The 25,335-nt window shown below is 40.9% G+C and overlaps 3 protein-coding genes across 4 annotated transcripts; 1 reads left to right on the top strand and 2 right to left on the bottom strand.

Annotated features, from left to right (window-relative positions):
• The first annotated feature begins 1,608 nt into the window (after positions 1-1,608).
• LOC121505046 lies at positions 1,609-3,238 on the top strand. The gene is made up of 5 exons (XM_041780178.1): positions 1,609-1,666; positions 1,791-2,300; positions 2,408-2,533; positions 2,621-2,664; positions 2,772-3,238. The coding sequence occupies exons 1-5, from the start codon at positions 1,612-1,614 to the stop codon at positions 2,889-2,891; spliced, it is 855 nt and encodes a 284-aa protein (XP_041636112.1). The 5' UTR covers positions 1,609-1,611; the 3' UTR covers positions 2,892-3,238.
• Positions 3,239-8,241: 5,003 nt separating this feature from the next.
• Positions 8,242-14,325, bottom strand: LOC121505038. 2 transcript variants are annotated; one of them, XM_041780170.1, is made up of 5 exons: positions 13,206-14,325; positions 12,384-13,091; positions 10,537-10,662; positions 10,419-10,459; positions 8,242-8,691 (listed from the first exon to the last, which is right to left on the bottom strand). In XM_041780170.1, exons 1-5 carry the CDS (start codon positions 13,258-13,260, stop codon positions 8,572-8,574), a joined length of 1,050 nt encoding a protein of 349 aa, XP_041636104.1. In that variant the 5' UTR covers positions 13,261-14,325; the 3' UTR covers positions 8,242-8,571. The 2 variants fall into 2 exon arrangements, with proteins under 2 accessions (XP_041636104.1, XP_041636105.1); XM_041780171.1 differs by lacking the exon at positions 10,537-10,662.
• LOC121504955 lies at positions 14,209-19,927 on the bottom strand. Its single transcript, XM_041780074.1, has 5 exons — positions 19,794-19,927; positions 18,999-19,688; positions 18,782-18,916; positions 15,437-15,495; positions 14,209-14,331 (listed from the first exon to the last, which is right to left on the bottom strand). The coding sequence occupies exons 1-5, from the start codon at positions 19,849-19,851 to the stop codon at positions 14,209-14,211; spliced, it is 1,065 nt and encodes a 354-aa protein (XP_041636008.1). The 5' UTR covers positions 19,852-19,927.
• Between the last annotated feature and the right edge of the window lie 5,408 nt (positions 19,928-25,335).

Raw genomic sequence — 25,335 nt, 5'->3', positions numbered from 1 at the left:
AGCAGCACTCTGAAAAGGCTCAGCCATTCACTGATGGTGGAAGGAAATGCGCATATAGGAAAAGGTCAAACTCTAAAGCTGAATGCCCTTGACCTTTTATCATTCAAACTGTGTGGCATTCAAAACCAGTATCAGCATGTCAGAAGTCAGCTGACATAGTTTGACACTGCTTCTACAAATCTGAGTTCAGACTCAACCATGAAAAGTAAAAGGAATATGCCTACAACACTGAGGTGCTGTTGAGTTCTCTGGACTGGAGCTGATCTGAGATGGACTGACCTACAGTGGAAAAGTGTATTGGGGTCTTAAGAGGCCACATTTCAAATTGTTTTTGGTAATAACAGCTGTTGAGTCCTCTGTGCTACAGAGGAAGAGACCCATCCAGACTTCTATCAAGGCAAAAGTCAACAGCCATCATCTGCAGTGATGGGTGTGTTAGTGTCCATGGCATGGGTAACTTGCACATCTGTAAAGGCAGCATTAATAATGAGAGGTGCATACAGGTTTAAGGAGCCACAAATGCTGCATTCAGCACGAGTTACAACACCCTGGCTTCACAGTAAAAGAGTGAGGGTAAACCCCACACTAGAGCAATTTAAATCAAGCATGAATGGAAACGACTTTCACTTTCAATACTTCAGTCTTCAGATTCTTACAGTGTTTTTACAACAGGTGACACAATGGTAAACATGCACCTGTCCCAGCTTTTTTGGAACATGATGCAGGCCTCAAATTCAGAACGTGTGTGTATTTCCAAAAGCCATAAACAAGTTGATCATTTTGAACCTTAAATATCTGGTGTTTGTGCTGTATTCTATTGAATATACAGTGTGTTTAAAATGAATGTGCAAATCACTGTTTTAATTCACATTTTACACAACGTCCCAACTTTTTTGAAATTGGGTTTTCAGGTAGTATTGGTGTTGGCAGTTCCTGGAGGTTGCATGAATGGAGCCTGGGTCTGTTAATGTTGGTGATGCTGTTTGGGTCCTGCCTAGTGAGTTTACATGCAAAAATAAAAGTTGATATAACACAATGGTAAAAGTCCACTGTCCCAACTTTTTTGGAACATGCTGCAGGCATCTGATTCAGAATATGTGTTTATGTCCCCAAAAATATCATTAACCTGAAGTTGACACTCGTGCCTCACGAGTTTTCATGCCACACATCTTGTAGCTGAGCTCAGGTGTGCCCCCTACAGGTGTCCCCAGGTATAGATCACAGTAAAGGGTGTGAGCAGTTTAGTCATGGTGCAGCTGTGAAAGGAAGTGGAAAGCAAAAGGGAAATCCTCTAACTTTTAGAAACTATCATGCTTCTATCAAAGTAACAGCAAAAACTGGACTGTCTTGCAGTTCTCAGCCATGTTAGCTTCACATTCTTGTAGCTGTGACATCTCTTTAGTCTAGCCGACAATCAGCAATTAGAAACTTTAGGAGTGAACACAGGAGAGAGAGAGAGAGAGACACCACAACAAACAGCACAGAACAGTGAGAATGTCAGAGGCGTCTTAAAAATGTTCCATTTCTTGTTAGCCAATCAGACGCAGCGTGGTCTGTGAAGAGGGGAAAAACTGTCTGTAGTCTTTCATTCAGCATGAAGATCTGAGCACGATGACATCTCCAACGTTCACCTTCATATGGACATGCTTGGTCCTGGTGGAAGCTGGTGAGTTTTTCTAGCTCTGTTTTGTATTGTCATGTATTTCAACATAACATTCAGTATGTTTGAAGGTTTGTAATGTTGCTGATTTTTGCTAAAATGGTACCTTTTTCCTCTCTTCCTATTTCAGCTCAGACAGCTGCTCTGAAATCATCTTCATCTGTTCATTATGAGAGACGAGAAACTGGAGAGAGTCTGACTTTACAATGTGTCTTCAAAGATACTGAATCTCCATGGGTTTACTGGCTTAAGCAAACTCTTGGAGGGGAACTGAGGCCGATCTCTGCTTTCAACAAATATGGAACTAATAACAGCATGAACGATGAGATTAAGAAGAATCCACGGTTTAAACTGGATGCTAAAGATGGTAAAAATCACTTAACGATCTCAGACTTGCAAGTGTCAGACTCAGCTACATATCACTGCATAAGTTACCAGTTCACCAAGTTAGAAATTCTGGCAACCATCACAGTCAGTGTGAAGGGTTCAGGTGTGAGCGTCCCAGCTCTGGTCCATCAGTCAGAGTCTGAAACCATCCAGCCAGGAGGCTCTGTGACTCTGAACTGTACAGTCCACACTGGGACCTACTACTGCGCTGTGGTCTCATGTGCACACATACTGTTTGGAAACGACTTTGGAGGTGAGTTTCTTCATTGTCAACATGATCCCACATGAGAACTTTCTAATCAGACTAAACACAGATATAAAGCTCTGAGCTCGGCTTCTTCTGTCTGACTGTACCCACAGATGAGGTGAGCTCTGGTGTCTTGGTGTATTCTCTGAGTGGAGCTTTGATATCTGCAGTTATCCTGATAGTTGTCCTGGCCTTCTTATTGTACAAGATGAACAAAAGAATCTGCTTCTTATCTCAAGGTATGATCACTAACACTGTTAGTATCTTCCTGTTTTCACTAAGTCTTCATTCTGAATTCAAGAGTGATTTCTGTGTTTCACCATCAGAGATACAAGCAAGATTTTCAGCTCCCTCCACAACAAACATGGAGGTAAGATTAGTTCCTTTAACTGTGCTGCTGAAGTACCACATTATGTTACATGCTTTGTACTCTTTTCTTGGACTAAATCACGGTAGGCTTTTACTGTTGTTTTACAGAGTAACAGAGGAGGGGATGACGTCTGTTATGCCACTGTGAACGTTAACATGCCCAACACATCAAGAAGACAGAGAAACACAGCCAGAGATGAATGTGTGTATTCCAGTGTGAGGCAGTAGAAGTCACCATGGTTCATCTTTTACTACGTCTGTTTTAATTGATGTTGACCAGATTTTCTAGAGCTCAGTTCAGATTAAAGATTCACATCCAGATGAGATGAAACTCATGTCTGCTGTGATGATTTGTGGCTCTTTTATATCTTAATTTGAAATGTTATTCCTCTGAAAACCTTAAAAAAGGGAAACTTTAAACTCAGAAATTACTGAGTGCAAGTTACATTAATCAGTTTATTTCCCACACCCCAGCAGCCGGCTTTAATTGTCAATCTTTACTTAAGTTTGTTTCGATTGCCCTTAATTGCAATTAATACCCTTTTTTTTATTTTTTTTGCCACTTGTAATCAGTCTTTGCCACTTTTCATCCTACTTTTTGAAACTTATTTACCTTTTTTTTCCTACTTATCAGCCATTTAAGCCTTAAATGCCTATTGTATCATATTGTATATGTATTTGATACACACTTTTATGGAAACTCTATCTAATCAAAATGATCAATAATTCACTTAAAAATATTTTTTAATACAAGCAGATAAATTATAAACAAGCCCTAGAGTGGATTATTGGTTGCCAAAAATGCTTAATGTATCAAATGTGATGCAAAAAATATATATATGTAATTTTATGGATATTTTTCCTTTTTTGGATTTGGGCAGAAGGTTAAATAAAGATTTCATTAACAAAAAATAAGAATTTTCTGGCTATTATTTGAGTTACAGGCTTAAAAGGGTCAAACTATCTTTTATCAACAAATGCCACTTTTATTTGTCACCCATGATAGTCACTTTTTGCCACTTCATGACCTTTAATTCTTTTTTATTCCCACATTTAACCTATTTTTTGTCACTTTTGACCACTTAGGTTGTGGCTCTTGCAAGGTATTGTTGAACAATTTGTCTCTTTGGTTGAGTAACACTGTTCTAAAACAGAAGTGTTCTGTTGTCAATCTTTGGTCTGAGTGGGACTTTGTGTGTTTTTGCAGCAGGTCTGAATACTTGTGTCTGTGATACTTTAGTTTTTCATTTTTGATAAAGTTGCAAAAATTCAAAAATTCTGTTTCCACTTTGTCTTCATGAGGTCATGAGTGTAGAATGATGAGAATAAAATATTTTTTGACTGTAGTATCAGGATGTAACATGACAAAATCTAAATAAAGTGAAGTGGGGCTGAATATTTTCAGAAGTATTTTATTTCCTTTTCTCTATATGAAAAAAAAAATCTCACTCATTTCAAAGTGTTGGCTCATTTCTTTTTAATTCTCGCTCTCAGACCAAAGTTTAATTGTTTTTGTTTTTCTGATGACCACGCTGCACTGAAGTAGGCTATGTACATGTGATGCCTGTGACATGAACGCCGTGGTGCACACTGGGAAATGAGGCTCCAACAAAAGCTACAGTATCATTTGAACAGTGGAGACATGTTTTATTTTCTGCAGTGTTGACTCAATATATGACAATTTCTACACTCTCCATTTGTACTTATGAATGTACCAACTTTTTATTTATTTATTTGTTTATTTTTTATCATACTTTTATCCACATGTCTTCATTACTGTATTTGAGCATTTGTCTGTTTGTACTAATTGTTCAATAAAGTTTCTGGGGGAAAGCATAATGGAGAGAGATAGAGAAAAAATTCAACACTGATTTTAATTGTTTCATTGATAAAATCTGACATACCCTCACATGTTGTTCTTCCCAAAAGACCTTGGTATAAACTTATAAAACTGCTGGGGTTTTAATGCTAGATTTCAGTTATTATTAAAATATGAATATTAAAAGTCACCAACGCTCTACTGATTCTACAGCAGAGGAGTTCTGAGCTTCCTCTGGGATTAATGTAAACACTAAAACTGCAGCAGGAGCTTCATGAATGAGTTTCTATTGCTGAGCAGCTGCATGCAAGCCTCACATCACCAAGTCCAGTATCAAGTGTCAGATGGAGGGGTGTGAAGCGTTCAGACACTGGACTGTGGAGCAGTGGAAACCAGTTTGTGGAGTGATGAATCACACCAAAGAGAATGTTACCTGCCTGACTGTGAAGTTTGGAGGAGGGATAATGGTATGAGGCTGTTTCTCAGGGTTTGGGCTAAGTCCCTTATCTCCAGTGAAGAACAACCTTAATGCTTCAGCATACCAAGACATTTTAGACAATCCTGTGTTTCCAACTTTATGGCAACAGTTTGGGGAAGGCCTTTTCTATTCCAACATGACTGTGCCTCAGAGCACAAAGGTGCCATGTTGAAGAGGTGCTGATGATGAATGTAAGCCTAAGACTACAGGAGGTCTATCATGATGAACATGCTCATACAAGAAAGCTGAACTACTCCACAGTTAACTGCTAACCCATAACCTACCCAACTCCCAGACGTGCATTATGATATACACTATATTGCCACAAGTATTCACTCGCCCATCCAAATAATTGAAATCAGGTGTTCCAATCACCTCCATGTCCACAGGTGTATAAAATCAAGCACCTAGACATGCAGACTGTTTCTACAAACATCTGTGAAAGACTGGCTCGCTCTCAGGAGCTCAGTGAATTCCAGCGTGGTGTAGGATGCCACCTGTGCAACAAGTCCAGTGGTGAAATTTCCTGGCTCCTAAATATTTCACAGTCAACTGTCAGTGGTATTATAACAAAGTGGAAGCCGATGGGAACGACAGCAACTCAGCCGAGAGGCATCTGGCTGCAGCCCTCGGGCAAACCTCTCCGCTGGGGCGAAACGTCTGCGCTGGGGCGAAACGTCTGCGCTGGGGCGTGACGTATATTACCCGCGACGAAATTTCAGCTCTATCCGCTTGCCGACCCTAAATCTAACCAGTTGGATTTTAATGCCTAAACCAAACCAGTCGGGGTTTAGTAGCGTAGGGGTTGGGGTGTGCTGCTGCACGCCCAAATACGCCCCAGCGTACGGGGCTATGCTAATGTGTCATAAGCACAGTGGTGTAGTCATGCTAACAACAGCTAACATGCTGCACGCCCCAGCGTAGGCTTGGGCAATGTACGTCACGCCCCAGCGAAGAGGTTTCACCCCACCGTAGAGGTCTCCAGCCAAACACCCCAGCGTAGAGGTTTGCTCGAGGGCTGCAGCCAGACCCTCTTGACTCAGCCACCAAGTGGTAGGCCATGGAAAATGATAGAGTGAGGTCAGCGGATGCTGAGGCGCATAGTGCACAGAGGTCACCAACTTTCTGCAGAGTCTATCGCTACAGACCTTCAAACTTCACGTGGCCTTCAGATTAGTTTAAGAACAGTGTGTAGAGAGCTTCATGGATTGAGTTTCCATGGCTGAGCAGCTGCATCCAAGCCATACATCACCAAGTGCAATGCAAAGCATGGGATGCAGTGGTGTAAAGCATGTCGTCACTGGACTCTAGAGCAGTGGAGATGCGTTCTCTGGAGTGACAAATTACGCTCCTCCATCTGGCAATGTGATGGATTAGTCTGGGTTTGGCGGTTGCCAGGAGTACGGTACTTGTCTGACTGCATTGTGCCAAGAGTAAAGTTTGGTGGAGGGGGATTATAGTGTGGGCTTGTTTTTCAGGAGCTGGGCTTGGCCCCTTAGTTCCAGTCAAAGGAACTCTGAATGCTTCAGCATACCAAGAGATTTTGGACAATTCCATGCTCCCAACTTTGTGGGAACAGTTTGGGGATGGCCCCTTCCTGTTCCAACATGACTGTGCACCAGTGCACAAAGCAAGGTCCATAAAGACATGGATGAGAGAGTTTGGTGTGGATGAACTTGACTGGCCTGCACAGAGTCCTGACCTCAACCTGACAGAACACCTTTGGGATGAATTAGAGCAGAGACTGAGAGCCAGGCCTTCTTGTCCAACATCAGTGTGTGACCTCACAAATGCACTTCTGGGAGAATGGTGAAAAATTCCCATAAACACACTCCTAAACCTTGTGGAAAGCCTTCCCAGAAGAATTGAAGCTGTTACAGCGGCAAAGGGTGGACCAACATCATATTAAACCCTATGGATTAAGAATGGGATGTCACTTAAGTTCATATGCGAGTCAAGGCAGGTGAGTGAATACTTTTGGCAATATAGTGTAGATACATATGTTTTTATGAAGACAAGCACTTGAGTACCTTTATTTTGACGGGGACAGCAGACACAAAATTAATGGAAGACACTAGCCAATCAGAAGCAAAGGACCACTGAAGGCCCACCCACCACTCAAACAGAATCACAATTTATTATTTTGTTTATTTGGTTAAAGCAGAAAATCAAATGAACCAGCTCGAGTCTTGTTTCTGGTTTTCCCTTCCTCCATCCTTCTGTAAAAAAAGGTACAGAGCTTTTACCTCTGCCTTTATATTCTATATCAAAAGCTGCTTTGCACTGAGTTAAATGTTTCCTAGTCATGAGTACATAGGTAGCTGATTAAGCTGCTTGATGCTTTTAAATATTTTTTTATAAGAATTTATCAAATTTCTATTTTAGGACTGGAATGGAACCAGAGCTGCTAAAAAACCACCAGAGCACCAAGTGAGCTCTGCAGCAGCTTCTATGAGCAGTTCCTGCTGTTTTCTGTAGAAGTCAGTGACAGAATATTACACTCCAACAATAAACACTGTTAGTGATTACAGCTCTGTCATGGCAATGACAAGAAAGTCACCATTTCAACCTCAAAAACTAGGAGAAATATGTCAGAGTATTCTCCTGCAGATCCATTTCCTGGTTGAAACCAGACTCGAAAAAATGGGAGAAACTCTAGTTATTCTGTTTTTTCATTTTGACCAACAAAAAAGGGAAGAAAGAGCCATTTTCTGTTTTTTTTTTTCCATTTCTGTCACAAAAACAGAAAAACAAATAACACTTTTAAGTGGGCTTCCATTTTTTTTTTCAAATCTGTTATTTTTTGCTTGTTTAATTTTGACATGTGGGCTTTTATTTTGAAATGTTCACCTTTCCCAGTGGGGGACATGATTTCCTTTTCCTGAAGTATTTCAATAAAACAAACAAAAACAAAAAACAGAGTTGAAAAAAAAGCAAAAGTTGAACCTAGATTTGATTTTTTTTCAACCATTTGATAAAGAAATGAGAAAACTGTTTTTTTGTTTTCAATTTTTTTGTCAACAATTTTAAAAGATAATTAAAAAAAAAAAATGCTGATTTTTCAGTTTTTCTCATTTTCTGTCAAAAAATGAAAAAATGTAAAAAAAAAAAAGTAAAAAAAAAAAAAAGAGTTTCTCCCACTCATCATGTTTGTCTTTCTTAAAAACAGGAGCACAAAACAAAGATGTTCTTTAGTCTCTGTAGAATTTAGATGTCATCTTTTGACTGTAGACAAAAACAATGAACATAAATATTTACAGTAAACTTTTTAAGATGCATTTTAGGGCATTTATGCCTTTATTCATAGAGGAGGACAGTGGATAGAGTCAGAAACAGGGATGAGAGATTGGAGGAGAGACAGACTTGAACCCAGGTCACTCGTGTACATGGAGACACGCCTTCACCACCAGGTCATCTGCACCCCTACAGTAAACTTTACCCAGAAAAAAGGAGACATTCCTGCTTCCTTTTCCATCAGATCAGTACATAGACAGATGCAGCGTCTTTATTCAGGCTTGTTTAGGGGGTTACATTCATCCTACAGGACAAAGAGAACATGGAGCTAAACAGAGAAACAGCGTTTATCTGCAGATTTAAAAGCATGTCCAGCTCTACTGCCTGACACTGGAGTACACACATTCAGTGGTGGTGTTTTCCCTCTGAGCTCTTGGTCTGTTGGTCCTTTGAGTCCTCACTGCAGCATAATGGAGGCTGTCTGCTTCTTCATAACCCTGGGAACACAGATCATAGCAGGAGATCAGTGCATTCATATCAAAGCATTAGAGTCTTTTATTAAAGTTTTTCACTGAAATGAATAGAAATTTATTTTCTTCCATTATAACAGGATGTGTCCTGTTATGGAGGTTTTCATGATGGACTCATTTATCTTGGATGCTTCATGACTTTGGCTAAATAATGAGTTATCTTGATTATTCTCCTCCATCGGTTGCAAATTCAAACTCTCAAGCACATCACCGCTATGCAGACGGCCCTCTTCAACACAGCGAAGCCTCACTAGCACTTATGTTGGCCATGTGCATGTGGTGCATGTGACTTTGAACGCCGTGGTGCACATCAGGAAATGCCACAGTAGAATTCAAACACTGGTGGCTTATTTACTGCACTGATTTGTTGACTCTGCTCTTTACAAATGGCTCTAAGTACAATAGATTTACTAAAGAGTAAACTGACATTTTCATTCATGCATTTTTTCATGATGAGGGGGAAAATCTGCTAAAAATGTCCTTCCTGGCTCACACTGCAAGCAATCCCAGAATGCTCTGTGAACCAGTAAGTCCATGAATAAACAGAGTCCACGAATCAAACAGGAGATGGGCGGAGCCTATCAGTGTTGGTCTACTACTCTTCATATCGTGTAACTCCATTGATTAAACTTTCACATTATGCCCGATTGTTTCCATGCCGAACCATGCCACGGCCCGATCACCGGCTTGCTTTCACTCTGCCAACATGGATCCGCGCCCGGGCCCACTAGCGTATGTACTCAGTCTGGTACAGCAGGTGGCGATATGCACATAGTTGGTTTACAAGATCACAGTTTACTCAGTCCTGCAGGATTCCTGGTGTCGTCTAGCCAGATAAAGAGAGACTAGAGCAGTGTTACTGAACCCTGCTCAACCAAAGAGACAAACTGTTGAAAAATACCTTTGCAAGAGCCACAATCTAAGTGGTGAAAAGTGGGTGAAAGTGGCAATAAAAATAAGTTGAAGCTGGAAAATAGGTGAAAAAGCTGACAAAAAAGTGACCAAAATGGATGAACAGGGGTAAAATAGGCAGAAAATGGCAGAGACTGGGTGAAAAGTGACAAAAAATGTGAAGAAAAAGTAGCAGAAATGGGTAAGACATGGAAAAAAATGGCTAACAGGTGGCAATAATGGTAAAAAAAAAGTAAAAACTGACTAAAAATTGGTAAAAAGCAGCAGCAAAAAGGTGGGGGAAATGGGAAAGTGATATGTAATGGCAAGAGGCACCTTAAATGGGCAAAAAGCTGCAAAAAAGGGAAAAGAAGGGCAAAAAATTGCCAAAATTGGGCAATGAAAATATACAGACAAAAATAAAGGTTGACAGTTAAATCTGAGAATTAAAGCCTGCTGTATAAGTGTGGGAAACAACAATGGATATTTCTGAGGTCAAAGTTTCCCTTTTTAATGGTTTTTAGGGGGAATCATGTTTCAAATTTAGACATAAAAGAGCCACAAATCCTCACTAAAGAGCCACATGTAGATCTAGATTCACATGTTGAGTTTCACTGGACTAGAGTCTGGAGGAGTCTTGTTCTGAGCTAAGAGGCTAGCTGAGCCCCTTTAACATACAACAAAACCCTTGATTTGTCACAAACAGGCCTTTAATTGATGCAGTGATTTACTATCAACCCAATAAACCTCGTGGAGAAACGACGAGTTTTTTGCACTTTAAAGGAGACAGTGATGATATTTACCTCTGCTGCTGCTGTGGTGGAGGCTGACCCTCTCTGAGACTCTGTCATGAAAAAGAAAACACACTATGAAAGCAATCTTTAGTGATAGCAGCTGTAAAATAGAAACAGAAGCACTGACCTGTGCTAAAACAGCTCCTTTTGTTCATGGTGCAAACTAAAATAATGAGAGCAACAAGCAGGATGCTGGTGAAGGCCAAAGCTCCACTTAAGAAGAAGACGAGTGATTCAGGAGGGTTCTTCTTCTCTGTGGTTAGTGAGACATGTGGAGGAGTTATGAACTTTCAGTAAAGCTAATATGAGGAAAAACAAACAAGGTGGACTGCATTAATCATGGTCTGTAGTAGGAAACAGAAGCACTGATTGTCTTTATCCACACTGTCTAGCTCATGTTTGAGTAATAACAGACTGATAGCCGTACTTTTATGCTCATACAGTGCTGTGAAAAAGTATTTACCCCTTTTATGATTTCTGATATTTTTGCATATTTATCACACTTCAATGTTTCTGATCATCAAACAAGTTTTAATTTCTCACAAAGAAAACCCAAATGAATATAAAATGCTTCTATGTTTCTAAACGATGGTTTTATTTATTAAGGGCCCACAGGCAGCCACATTTAAAACAGGCATGATTCTGAAGGTGAAATCACTGCATGGGCTCAGGATCACTTCCAGAAATCATTGTCTGTTAACACAGTTGGCTGTTCCATCTAGAAATGAGAGATAAAGCTCACATTTGTGGATGTAAGCTTTAAGAAGAAGCCGTTTGTAAACCAGATCCAGAGACATCTAAAATGGACTGAGGCAAAATGGAAAACTGTTCTGTGGTCAGGTGAGTCAAAATTTTAAATTCTTCCTGGAAACCACAGACACTGTGTCCTGCAGACTAGAGAGGAGAGGGACCATCCAGTATTTTATCATCCTACATCAGACAACAATGGGACAACATTCCTCCACCAAAACTCCAGAACTGGTCTCCTCCCTTCACAGACACTTACAGGCTGCTGTTACAGTGGTAAACATGGCCCTGTCCCTGCTTTTATGACATGTGTTGCTGCTATCAGATCAAAATGAGCGAATATTCTCATGAAATGGTAAAATGTCTCAGATTCAACATCTGATATGTTGATAATTATGGATTTATGAGATTTATGAATCACTGCTTTCTGCTTTTATTTCCATATTATAGAGTGTCCCAGCTTTTTTGGAATGTTGGCTGTATTAGGCAAAACATTACATTCTGATGTGGTGTCAGTTTGGTAAAATGACTTTTAGGCTAAGTTTAATTGGAGGTTATCATGATGTGTTCAAGTGTAATTTCAAAAGAAGGACGTTTTGGTGAGAAAGTTGAATAATTTTAATCATTTAGAGCTAAAAAATGTTTGACAACTGAGTTATTGTGCTAAAACTGAGTCACTTTTATTCATTACACTATTTGCACTGTCAAACTTACTTACTTGGCTTAATATTTTCTCAGTCTGTTAATATTTTCATCATTACAAGGTGTTTGGCATCACAGTACACATCATAACACAGTTTTATTGGTCTTTGCTGGTCTAAGATGTGATTGTGATCTGAATTTAGAGGACAAACATACCAGAGCATCCCTAGATTTTAGAAACTTTAAACCTCAATATAAGTCTCAGAATCTACCTTAAAGATCCAGTACTGACCAGGCTTAGCTGTTACCTTTAGATACATCACACTGAATATACTTGTCTTACTGTCCTCATATTGTTTTCTGCAAGCTAGCCTCCCTTTTCAGATTGAAAGGGACAAAAGTAACCTCGCCTTTATCAGCACTCTAAGACTGGTCTTGATGGGAGCTCTGGGTTGATCCTTTATACAGAAAACCTTTCAATAAGTAAGAAACAATAAGCTTATGGTGATGGATCTCTAACTTCAGGTTTCCAGTTTCCACCACAAGTAAAATGTTGGTAATTTCTTGCTACAACTTTGCACTTACCTGCTGAGTCCACTATCGTCCCGTTTCCAAACAGTATGTGTCCACATGTGGCCACGGCGCAGTAGTAGGTCCCAGCATGAGAAAGATCCAGGAGATCCAGTGGCAGGTTGAAGACACAGGTGTTGGTTTCTGTGTTAGGGTTCCTCTCACACTGATCATTCCTGCCTCCATGGGTGTAAATGAGTCCTGGATGAGCTTCCTCAGAGTTTCTGAACCAGTAAACACTGTGTTCTCCATCACAGGTCCCAGTGTGGACTGTACAGTTCAGAGCTGCAGAGCTAGTCTCTGCTGCTGACTGATGGACTAATGCTTGGATGGTCCAGCCAGACTCAGATATTCCCCCCTTAACACTTAGAGTAGTCCCGTCTGCAAAGTGAAATTTGTAAGCAAAGCCGCTGACGCAGTAATATGTGGCTGAATCTGAAGGGATTACATTTGAGATTGTCAGGTGATTGTTACCGTTTCCAGACTCCAGAGTGAAGCGAGGATTGTCCTCGAACTCCTCACTAAAAACACCTTTTGTATCATATATATAAAAGGTAGAGACGAGCCTCGGCCTCTGTCCTATGGTTTGCTTGTACCAGAAAATCTTTGCAGGAGCTTGACCTTCATAGAAACACTCAAAAGTCACACTGGCACCTAAATCAGCTGACATGAAACCACCCTGCTGTCGTACTGTTATGGTAAGTGTGGTGCCGTTTGTCAGAGCTGCAAAGAAAAAAGACGAAGAAAGTTTGAGAATAAATGTTTGTAAGATTTAGCAGTAAAAGGAAGAGATTGATGATGGAAAGAAAAAACTGCATCAAAAAGAGGCAAACTTACCCATTCTCCACAAGCAAAAACAAAGCAGGTGAAGAGCTCCATTCAGAGATGGCATGGTGATCAAACATCTTCATGAAAGTAGAGACCTTTCATACAGTACATCCTCTTATGTTAGAGAAGGCTGCACGTGATTGGCTAGCAAGAAGTGACTCTGAGTGAGTGACCAATGAAACATGAGCATTTGTGAATGCTTGAAATTACAGTTCACATGAAAAAGGAAACAAAATAGACACCATACTGCTGATTTCCTCCAAGATTAGAGTACAAACATGCTCTTAAGATAAAAAAGTCAATTAAAACACCATAAAAATGAACGTTTAAAGAGTTCTGCAAACTGTAGTGAGGCAAAAACCTCACAAATTGTACATTACAGTGTATAATAAGGATAAATGTGCCTAAGGAAATCCCTGTCAGCAGCTGCTTCTCTGTTGGTTTTAATAGCCAGAGATGTATTTGTAACTGACCTCGTGTCTGAGTACAAATGTGGCGTCACAACAGGATGTGTGTTACTTGAGCATACCTCTAGAGGGAGCACCAGAGAGCTCAGACCTTTTGTACGTGATGTCACACATCCTGTTTCTCCCTACTTTGATGGAAAAAGGGTCATGTTACTCACTGGAAACCAGTGTTAAAGAAAAACTGTCCACATGTGTGTGGGGCACATTCTGCACTCTCTGAAAGTTTGTTTTGTCAGTATAAGATGCATATTAATCATTTAATGAAGCATTAAACAAAATATTTTCAATAGCAGAAGCTCTGACTGGGCTAACTCAGACATAGAAACATAGTGCTCTACATTTCTGTTAAAGTATAAACACATTACCCTCTGAATAAGCAAATAAACATGCCTGCTAAAGCTCGGGTTTTATTGTAAGCCAAAGTTTTACATTTAGTATACAGGTCTAAGCCGGTCAGAAATTCTTGTTATTATAAAAGCTGTACATTATTTAGATTTATCAAAAAGCTTGTATAGAAAGAAGAAACAAATGTAAAATGTGCAGCTCTACTGCCTCACACCAGAGTACACACATTCACTCAGACTGGGGTCTTTGAGTCTTGTTGATCTGCTGTTGGTCTTCTTCACTCTCAGTGCAGCGTAATGGAGGTTTTCCATCTCTTGGTTATCCTGCAATGAAAAAACAACTTTAAATCCTAGTTTTATGGCACTAAACCATATCTGCATATAAAACTAGAGTAGTTTAAAGCACTGGCATATAAAATATTGTTGCTTTTGCTGAAGTTTGCAATTTCAGTTCAATGACAAAGGTAGCAGAAGGTTGGAGAGGTATCTGGCTTTTCACTCCACATTCACACAGTGATGGCAGAGGTTTCTATGGAGAATCGGCCATATTAGATAATTCCATGGGTTGGATTACAAATGTGTAAGTGTGCATGTGTTAATGGATGTCAGAGTATGCATGTAAGAAAGGGATATTTCAGGATTTTTGAGGTTGGGTCATATGAGGTGCTTGGCTATAGTAGTGGCATTAGCCTCCAGTGATTTCTATGAAAGTTGCTCCGCTGGTTATTACGAGCTCAGAGAGATCTACAACATAGTGGCTGTAGATGGGAACATTTTATCTGTGTGGTTTATTGAGTTTTACATAAAAATGGGCCAAGAAAATATGATGGCTCGCCTGTACGCTGTGTCCAAAATGTACAAAGCACTTCATTTCTCCCAAAAAACCCTCTGTGTCAGGCACTAATTTATGATGCAGCTGTCATTTTGTCTCCTTCTGCCACACACTGATCCTCTGATCAGCTGTGTGGGTCTGCAGGCTTCTACAGGAATAATAACACCACAACAGGCTAGAACAAAGATAACAAACCCACGGAGTTTCCTTTAGAAAGTCTAACACAATCAGGGTGAAGTGTCTCCAGTCATATTCTCTCTCTCTCCCCCCTCTATCTCTCCCTCTCTCTCTCTTGCATGCTCTTGCTCTCTCTCTCTCTCTCTCTCTCTCTCTCTCCTGCTACCTCTCTCTATCCCACACACACAAACAGCATCACCTCTGTGTCAGCTGCAGGTCCATGGAGAGGAATATTTCCTGCTCATTTATTTCCTCTAACATAGTGGGGTGCACCAGAAAGTCATTCCAGCTGTTGTCATGGTAATTTAGGACGCTGTCTGACTGTTTACAAAGGAAAATTAACCCCCAAAGTTGTTTAGTCTGATCGTGTTTCTGCTCTCACTGTGAAGTGTCTGGAGTCGTACGACCAAAATATCAAACATGCCAGAAATCCTTGTAAGGGTCGTAAGGTCGTAAGGTCATAGTCAGGCCGTGGTCAGCTGTCGTACACAGCAGAACAAACGACGCACTATCAGACTTCCAGTTGGCTTGACTTCAGAGTGAGTCTACGGCTCAAAATTCATGGCTGAATTGCAGGAAAATCGCACCATGTACACCAGGGTTTAGTGTGCATCTGTTTATGGATTTCCAAGTATGCATGCTTTTATAGATGTCCATGCATGCATGCTTTAATGCATGTCCAAGTGTGCATACATGTATGGATGTCTGATGTCTGCTGCCAGGCTCTCTTGATAGATTGCCAAAAGATTGGCATACTTCTAACCTTATGATTGTAATTTACTCACAGCCAGTCTGAGCAGCATTCAGTCTGCACCATTCATTTAGAACACATAGAGACACAAGTGGCCAAATGCAAGAATGGGTTAAAGCTGATCAAACACAGTGGCAAGCAGTGGTAAAATGAGGGAAAAGCAGCAACACAGAACTAAAAGTGACAACAATTGACAAAAAGCAGCAAAAATGGGTTAAAAGTGGAGAAACCACAAAAAATTGGCAAACAGTGGCATAAAAAGGAAAAAATGCAAAAAAAAGTGGCTACAAAATGCAAAAAGTGGCAAAAGGTAGCAAACAATACAAGTGGCAAAAAAGGGCATCAGACAGCAACAATGGGTTTTAACTGGCAAACAGAAGAGACAAACATGGACAAAAAGTGGAATAAAATGGACATGAATGAGAAAGAGGTAAGAAGAAGTAGCAAAAAATGGCATGAAGTGTCAAATGGCAAGAAAGCGATGATAAAAGGACCTCAAATAGCAAAAATGGGTTGAACTTGCAAACAGAAGTGACAAACAGGGAAAAAGCAGCAACAATGGACTAAAAGTGGCAAAAATGGGCAAAAAGTGGCAACAGTGATAAAATAGGAAAGCAGCGCTAAAGCAGAAGCAAAAATGACCATAAAGAGGCAAAATGGGCATAAAACATCAAAAATGGGTTAAAGTGGCAAAAGAAGTAGGAAAACTAGCAGTAATCATGTCGAAAAGCAGTTAAAAAGTTGCACAAATACATAAATCCAACATCAGAACACAGACATAGTTTGACACACTTTTCAGCTCCAGAATGAGCTAACTGTTAGCCAGGATGCTAGCACCAATGCTACTGATCCAACACACATTCATTAATGTCATTAACCACTAATGGGGAGGGCCCTTTCTCTGGGGTTTTCAGGGGTCCAGCCAGATCTGTGGGAGGTCCTGATTCACACACTTGCAGCAAAAGTTTCTTAGTAAAGCAGCAAACATTTACATGTAGATGTTGATGCCATTAGGAGTGATTTGGCTTGTGGTGTCTTTCCTAGAGACTCTACTGTGACACTAATGAGACTCAAGCTGTCTCTCTCAAAACTGAAAGTATTCGTATCTCTACCACTGACCCACAGAAACCACCAGGTAAGAAGACCTAACAGCTACTATAAAATTATGCACTGACATTTGTTTTTTTCAATCTCCTACACATCTTCAACTTTATTTCTCTCTTCTTTTTATAAACTGATAAGTTAAAAACACTCACCACTGGATTTGGAGTCGAGGCAGCTGGAGATCCTGGGTCTGGTTTAGAACAAAAAAACATACTGATTGTAGTAAAATGCTTATCATTACCAATGTACAAATCTGATGGACACTTAACCAAAGCTGTACGGCATAATAACACAGAACATTACACAGACACACATTTAACCCTCTTATGACTAGAATGACAGCAAAACTGTACTGGAAAAAGGCTTATTCTCTATAACACCTTTTTTTTGGCCTTTATGCCTTTATTCAGACAGGACAGAGGAGGCAGACACAGAGAGGGAGAACTGAAGGACATTTAGGAAAGAAGCAACAGGTTGGTTTGAACGTGGGCCGCCTCTGTACATGCAGACATGACCCCAAGGCCTCTGGAGACATAACAGACTGAAGTCAGTCTCTCTGGTTTTGTTGTTCTCAGCTCTGTGTTTACACTGAAGAAACAACGCTTCCTTCAGCAGGTTTATGTTTTACTGTGAGGCTCAAACATGGTTCATACATGTATTTCTTTATGTGAGCACCTCTCCAACATTTAGCCCTGTTACCGCTATGGGGATGAGAGATGGCCCCGCCCACTCAGAGATGTTTTATGTAGATGCCGAGTACGGGCCTCTCCACTATGGCTTTCGGCCACGCCGAGACAAACCAAGCTGTGCTGATTTATGTTTCCAACACCAGTTTGGCCACATAGAGGATGGCCCTGCTCAGGAGCAGAGGCAGATCCAGGATTACAACTATTTCTGTACCAACTAATAACAAAAGTTTGGCCCTTTCCCCCTCTTATAGACAAATAAATTCTAGACTTAAAAAAATTTAAAATCTGAAGATGTTTGAAACACTTATCCTGTGAAAGAGACAGACTTTAATTTATTAACTGGTGCTAGTAAATCATGCTGTTCTTATCACCAAATGCAAAAATATGATTGTGTTCATTTTCTGCTCTCTAGAGACCCATAAACCAATCACCATAAGTCTGTTCTTTCACTTCTATGCAGGAAAATTCTCTCCCTTTAATGATAAGCATGAGTTATTGTCTCTTTATTGATCATGTAAGGGAGAGAGAATGGGAAAAGAGCAGTACTGGAAGGCTACAGTTTGACTTTTGCTTTAAAACAATGTACTCAGACTATGGATGAGATCAAGGAGGGTATCAAACACCTCTTTATCAGCTCTAGATGCACCCTCAAATGAGTAGCAAGATTGTGGTAGGAAAGCAAATGTCGTGCCTCTCTGGGCAGCTGTGTCAAATCACACCAAGGAGAGCGGTGCTCCTCCTTTTGGTAACTTCAACGTGCCATGATTGTTGGTGGCAAAAAGGCTGGTCTGAATATTTCAGAACCTGCCGATCTACTGGGATTTTTATACACTGCTCTTGGGTTAAAACTCAACTTCAACAAAACTGGACCATAGAAGACTGAAAAGCATTGCCTGATCTTGATTTCTGCAGTGACATTTGAATGGTAGGGTCAGAAACATCATGAAAGCCTGCCAGATCACCAACAATAGTGGCACTTTTAAAATAGCCTTTCTTTCCCATTCTGGTGCTCAGTTTGAACTTCAGTAGATCTTCTTGACCTTGCCTACATGCCTTGAAGGCATTGGTTACTGCAGTTTGATTGGCTGATTAGATATTTGCACAAATGAGCAGCTGAATAGGCGTACCTAAAGAAGTGACCAGTCAGTTTATTCATCCAAAACAAGTTAAACATCATAACTTTGAATGCATAAATAAAATATTCTATGACAGTGAGCTTACCTGTATGTAGGCAGCGGTTTCTTTGGTACTTCCTGTAGGCTCCAAATGCCAGACTAACGACCAGCATGATGTTGAACGCCAACGCTCCAGCCAAAATTAACACCAAGACAAAAGGGTCAGTTTTATCTGTAGATCCTGAAAACAGGAGACATGAAAAGATTCAAAGGTAGCAATCACAAGTCTAATTTGTAAAAACATCCACTTTAATGTGACTTACGCTCCATGTCTGACTTCATCTTGTCTCCAAACAGGACATGTCCACATGAAACAACAGCACAGAGGTCAGCCTCAGCTTCAGGACCAGTCCCGTTCTTCATCGGCAGGTTGTAGCCACATGAGTGTACTTGTGTGTTGGGTTTTCTCTCACAGTGATCATCTCTGTCTCCATGGGTGTAGATCAGTCCTGGGTGAGCTTCCTCAGAGTTTCTGAACCAGTAAACACTGTGATCTCCATTACAGGTCCCAGTGTGGACGGTACAGCTCAGATCCTCGAAGCCTCCAGATTCAGACTGACTGACCAAAGCTGGGACACTCAACCCTGAACCCCTCACACTCACAGTAGCACCCTCCACAAACTCAAACTCATACCCATAGCTACCTAAGCAGTAGTAGGTGGCAGAGTCAGAAATGGACAGATTTAGTATTGTCAGGTGATTTTTGCCGTTTCCTGTGTCTAATCTGAAGCGTGGATTGTCCTTGAATTCATCCAGGAAGTCGGCGTTGTCTTTATATCGATAGAAGGATGACATGGGCTTTGGTTTCTCTCCCAGACTTTGCTTATACCAGAAAAACATGACTGCACTGCCTTCATAGAAACACTGTAGAGTCACACTGTCACCAACATCAGCTCTAAAGTAGCTGCTGTCCTGTCGCACATATATGGAAGATTTTAGATCAGTCATCTGAGCTGGAAGAAGAAGAGACCAGGATAAAGCAGGCTTAGCTTCATCAGAATCACACTAATGCTGACTATTAAGATGAGTTACTGCATATAAAAACAAAGACAACCTACCCAAGCCTCCATAGAAAAGACACAAGAGAATCAGAGCCAGCCTCAGGGGAGTCAGCATGTTGCTGCGTTGAATGAGGAGAATCTCAGTGCGTCTGTGCTCTTAAGAGGAGATGTAAAGGCTGCGTTTGATTGGCTGATCAGAAGTACCACCTAGCTCCATCTAAAAGTGGAGACTGAATCTTCAATACAGGATGGACTTCACTGTAAAAGTTTCCAGACATGCTGCTCTCACCTGATTGATTCACTCTGTCATATATTACAGCAACTCCAAAAAAGTTGGGGCGCTGCATGAAAGTGAACAAAAACTGAGTGCAGTTATTTGCAAATCTCATAAACCCATATTTTATTCACATTAGCACATAAACAACACATGTTGATAGCTGATTTTGAATTTGCAGCAACACATCTCAAAAAGTAGGGACATGGCCATGTTTACCATTGTGTAGCATCCCCTCTTATGTCACATATCTTACCCTTTAAAGACAAGTTTTTATTGGTCTCAGAGGTCCCTAAAACATACTTGTGAAGTTTGTTGCTGAAAAAACACTCCAGTATTGGATTTTTGCATGTGTAACAACCCCTCTGTTTCAGCCCCGCTCAGAACGAGCTGTTTCTGTGTCTGTGGCTTTAAATGTTAACAAGCTTTCTGACTCCGCCCCTGACCACACACCTCTCAGGAAATGAATGTGGTTTAATGCATGTGGCTCTCCTGATCAGGAGAGGAGGGCAGACCTTCCTTCCAAGCAGGGAGGCCTAACACTACCTAGGGGCGGGGCTAACTCCCCACATGACATCATGAGGGGAAATCTGAAAATGGCTTGTTTCAGCACACATTTTCTGAAAGGTGGAGAAAGAGAGGGAGGAGGGAATAGATTTTTCTGATTCTTGGGGGGATTGAAGACAGGCCAGAGGCACATATTTTTGTTAGAAAAGCCTGAAAAGTGTATTTTGCATAATATTTGGCCTTAACAACAGTCTGTCTGATGTAGGAGAATGAGATCCAGGAGGAACACGTGCTGTATATTAAGCTGACCACAAACTTTCAGTACAACTTTTAGGATTTGCTTCCCCTGACAATCGCCACGGTATATCCAAAGTCAAGGCTTGTTGGATTTTTTTTTTTCCAAATAATATTTGTATGTTATTCGTTATATTCGTAATTTGTCAAGACCACATCTACTGTAGAGCAGTGCAGCTTGAGGAAAGTTTAGGTGTGCCGTGGTGATTTGTACATCCATATACAGCACTGTGCAGAACTTTTAGGCATGTTTGGACCAAACTGAAGCTGAAGTAAGGCATAGATGTGGGGAGTAAGCTGCCTAAGGGCAACATCTGGCTGGAAGGAGGATTGGCACAACCCAAGTTATGCTCTGGATGTCTTTGCATGTTACCAAAGGGCATGGGAAAATAATCTGTTGAATAAATAATAAAGTTCACACCATTAGGGTGGAGTATGGGTGAGTAAGCATGGCTTATGGTACTGACCAAGCAGGTAGTAGGGTTACCATGAGCTCTGGTTGTGCTGTGGATGTCCCAAGAGCCCAAAAACTACCAAAGTTGTCTTGGCATCTTATCAAGGGATGAAACGGCCCAGACTCCGCTAAGCTTGACCTTGGCTGCCGAGCACATCACCCATGGTGACTACTTATTACCCTACATGCCTTCAACATGTGCAAAATGCTATATATTCATGAACATATATACATGAATATGGTGTGCCTTTGGCAAATAAAGTGAAAAGCCCTGCTGTAGAGTGTTCTACAGAATTGGATGACCATGTATCACACATAAAACAAAGACCACAACTTTAACACCTGATCAAAATGTTTTGCCATCATAAGTTGCACAGTAACTAGCTAACGGATACTAACATTAGCTGGAACATGCTAATTTAAGGTAGCATGCTAACTGTATACAATCATTACAGAGCCAATATACAGATCTGACAACAGTTTTCCAAATACTCCACCTGCACAGCCAAAAGTTCACAAATTGCACAAGAGAGTAAGTTTCTCCCTTTTGTTAGTTAATCTTTGCAGTTCCATTGCCGGCACTCCAGTCCACCTCCACTCATGTCAAAGGTGCCACTTCACTCCACTTTGCTGGAGATACACACCAGGTGTATTTTCTGCATCTTTCAGTTTTAAAATAAAACACAATACACAGACACCCAATACAAAATCATCACTAAAGCAACGTAACGTCTCATCCTGCAGCACAAGCAAGACATCACTGGGAGGTCAGTGGGTCACAGAGCTACATCAGCACCACAGACGAGGAAAAGTTAACTTTTGAGTTGGAAAACCACAGATTTCTACATGACAGCACACATCCTTTGTAGAGAACATAACTTCATAATGTACTCACCCATGGTAGAAGCCAAAAAAATCATGAAATCATGTTGAAATGAATGACAAATCAACCCCCAAAAGGCAAAAATAACCTGCTTTATTCATACTATCCCTGCATATTTCCTGTGACCTTGAGTCTCAAGCTACTCAGAAATGCAAAACAGTTCGAACATTTCCAGGGGGTGAGACCGATCGCCATTGTTTCAGAGTAAAGCGGGATCATGGCACAGGCCGAGGATGTTGACACTGGGAGTGAGTGTTGTACATGTTAGAGCTTTTTTGCTCAAAGCTAAATCCTGTATAACCATGCCCACCCCTCCCTGCACACACACCTCACACCCTCAAGATATCAGTTAATGAGGGTGTAGTTTTTTTAATCCAACGGCAGTGTGGCTGTGCCCTAGAAAGCTCTAAACTCCAGTGAACACTGGTGGGATCAGTTTGGGTGTGCTCTTTCTGCCAGAGGGACAAACACAACCGCATTGGCTGGCTTGTGACACATGCTGGTGGAAGAATGGGATGCCATCCCACAGCAGTGTGTGACCAGACTGGTGACCAGCATGAGAAGGAGGTGCTAGGCTGTGGCTGGGTATGGTTCTTCCACCCGCTACTGAGGCTCCTGTTTGTTAAATGAATAAGTTATTAAATTGCCAATTTGTCTTGTTTCTTTAGATTTCAATCATCCATCCACCAAACAAGAGTCAATGGTAGCATCAGCTGTTTGGCATCGGCAGAGAAGATTTGACAAATTTGTCATGGGTGCAACCCACATACTCAGCTCTGCTGCTCATCCCACAAATGCATGATCTTTACAAATGTGGCTCCACTGAAAAGGAAACTAAACAGGACAACAAGACTGGATGCATCAAGAAATGTATATGCTTTGTGTTTTTATTCAGTTGACATGCTGGGTTTCTCCACAGGGATGTCCACATGTCAAGTCCAGTGGATTGACAAGTTGAGCATATACTTTGAGTTCAGGCAGTCCACTGAGTCAAGCACTGCCATTTAATTTAGATCAGCTGATCTCATACAAGCTCTCATCATCTGATGGCCAATACTAGTAATAATAATCATAATAATAATGAATTGTAATAATTAATAGTAATAATAAATAGTAATAATAATAATAAAATAACTAGTAATAATAATCCTACTCAAGTTGCTTTTTTAAGCTGCTCTACTCTTCCTGCTCTCTCTGCAAACCACTTTTTTCAACCCTCCTCCACCCCAGCTCCTCCTTTATTCTGCAAATGGGCATTTCTTGCACACATGGACCAGATGGACCTGATGGACCAGAGCACATGCTGTAGTGCTCCACACTGCGCTTCACTGTGGATTGCTCTGCAGACCGAGTACACACCAACATTAGTTCACTCCTTTAAGTGTGGCTGGTCCAGAAACATTTGCAGCTCCAGATTTGATCTGAATTTCTTTAATTGTTCCTCTGGTGTTTAGTTGTAATAGTCTGGGCACTAGAGTAAAGCTAACGCTCTGCTTTGCATAAAAACCCTGCAGAAGCTTCCTGTCTAAAACCACTGAGACAAAGACAGCAGAGGAGCTGTGAAAAGACATGACGAGGTTTACTGAGAACCTGTCTTTGACTGTCAACCACACCAGGCTAAAAATAATCCTGATACCTCTGAGTCTGAGCAAACAATGAGCTCATTTACAGTAAAGGGGGGCTGTGTTGGCCCTCACTATCAGACTGATGCGAGATGACAATTCTAAGGTTGTTTCTGAACCTAAAAGCTGTCATGTCTGCTGAAAACTAGTTGAGGGAATGATTACATCACACTGAGTTTTCCTCCATTGAGAACTTGAGCTGATAAACACAGCTGAGCAGTCCTCATGTTTTCAGATCTCTAGTTTAACACTAGAGCCATCAGTTAAAATGTACCTGGGGCTGTTCTTCAATACTGTCACATTGATAACATTTTAAAGTCTGTCAGTCACTGACTTTTTCTAAAAGTTTGCTTTGTTGCACCAATTGTTTGCAAACCTCAAAATGTTACAGATGGTTATTTATACCTAGAACTGCCATGCAGGTCAAATTTACCACACAAGAGAACCACTGATTTTCCCTTTGTTTTATTTCAGCATGGATCAAGAAAGATTATGAAGTGTCATTAGATGTGATCAGTGCTTTGAGTTTAATAGCTGCTCTCAATCAGTGCTATTATTAAAATCAGTGCACACAAATAATGGGTAAAATTGACTTGCTGTCTGTTTTAGGTTTAAAGAGATCCCAGATGGTGTTGGTGTTCCAGTGGATTTTAGACAGAAACACAAAATCATATGGCAATAACAAGCGTAAATCCAAAAACGGATGAAACATTGTGTAAAATGTAAGTAAAAACAGAGTACAGAGGTGTACAAATCCTTTTCTTTCACCTATATTCAGTTGAATATGGCACTAAGACAGTACATTTAATGTTCAACTTTATTTATATTTTACATTCTTAACTTCCTGTATGAAAGTTTCCATTGTCATATTTTGTGCATCATAATGTATCATCATCAGCATCATACATTTTCAATGAGAAACAGGTCTGGACTGCCTGTTGAGTGCCAAGACTCTTTTATTGTGAAGCCATGCTGTTGTAACTTAAATGTGGTTTGGCATTGTCAAACATACGAGGTGTAACAATACGTAACAAGCCTGTGGCAGCCATGCCCATGACTCAATGCCAGTTGAGTTGTTGTGCAACATCTCGCCACTTTTCTACCACTATATTGTTCACGTCTCTCACTCTGAGCTTCTTTTTCATGCTTTTATGTAACACACTGCTGCCACGCTTTGTCACTCAACTGCACGAATATGAACCAAAGAATTGATTCGAAATTCCTGGAGGGTCCAGCCGAGTGTCTCAGACTTCTCCAAGAGGCTTATGGAGAAGATGTCATGAGTCTTCAAGTGGCACAAAAGCTTCAAGAGTGGCCGTGAGGAGGTGGAGGATGGCCTCAAGTCAGGACGGCCTGACTTGCTGGAGAAGATCAAGGAAGATCTGGAGTTGGATAGACTTGGGTCTTCTAGTACGACCCAGAATCTCAGAGACAGATCCTGCAGTGGAGGACCACAAATTCACCTAGACTCAAGAAGGCGTGCACGTCCAACTCAGAGATCAAGGTCATGCTGATCACGTTCTTTGACCAGAAGGGTGAGGTCCATCATGAGTTTGGGCCTCAGG

The sequence above is a fragment of the Cheilinus undulatus genome, linkage group 22, assembly GCF_018320785.1.
Source record: "Cheilinus undulatus linkage group 22, ASM1832078v1, whole genome shotgun sequence".
NCBI lineage: Eukaryota > Metazoa > Chordata > Actinopteri > Labriformes > Labridae > Cheilinus > Cheilinus undulatus.
Note: the sequence above shows the minus strand (reverse complement) of the source record. Positions and strands in the feature narration are given on the sequence as shown.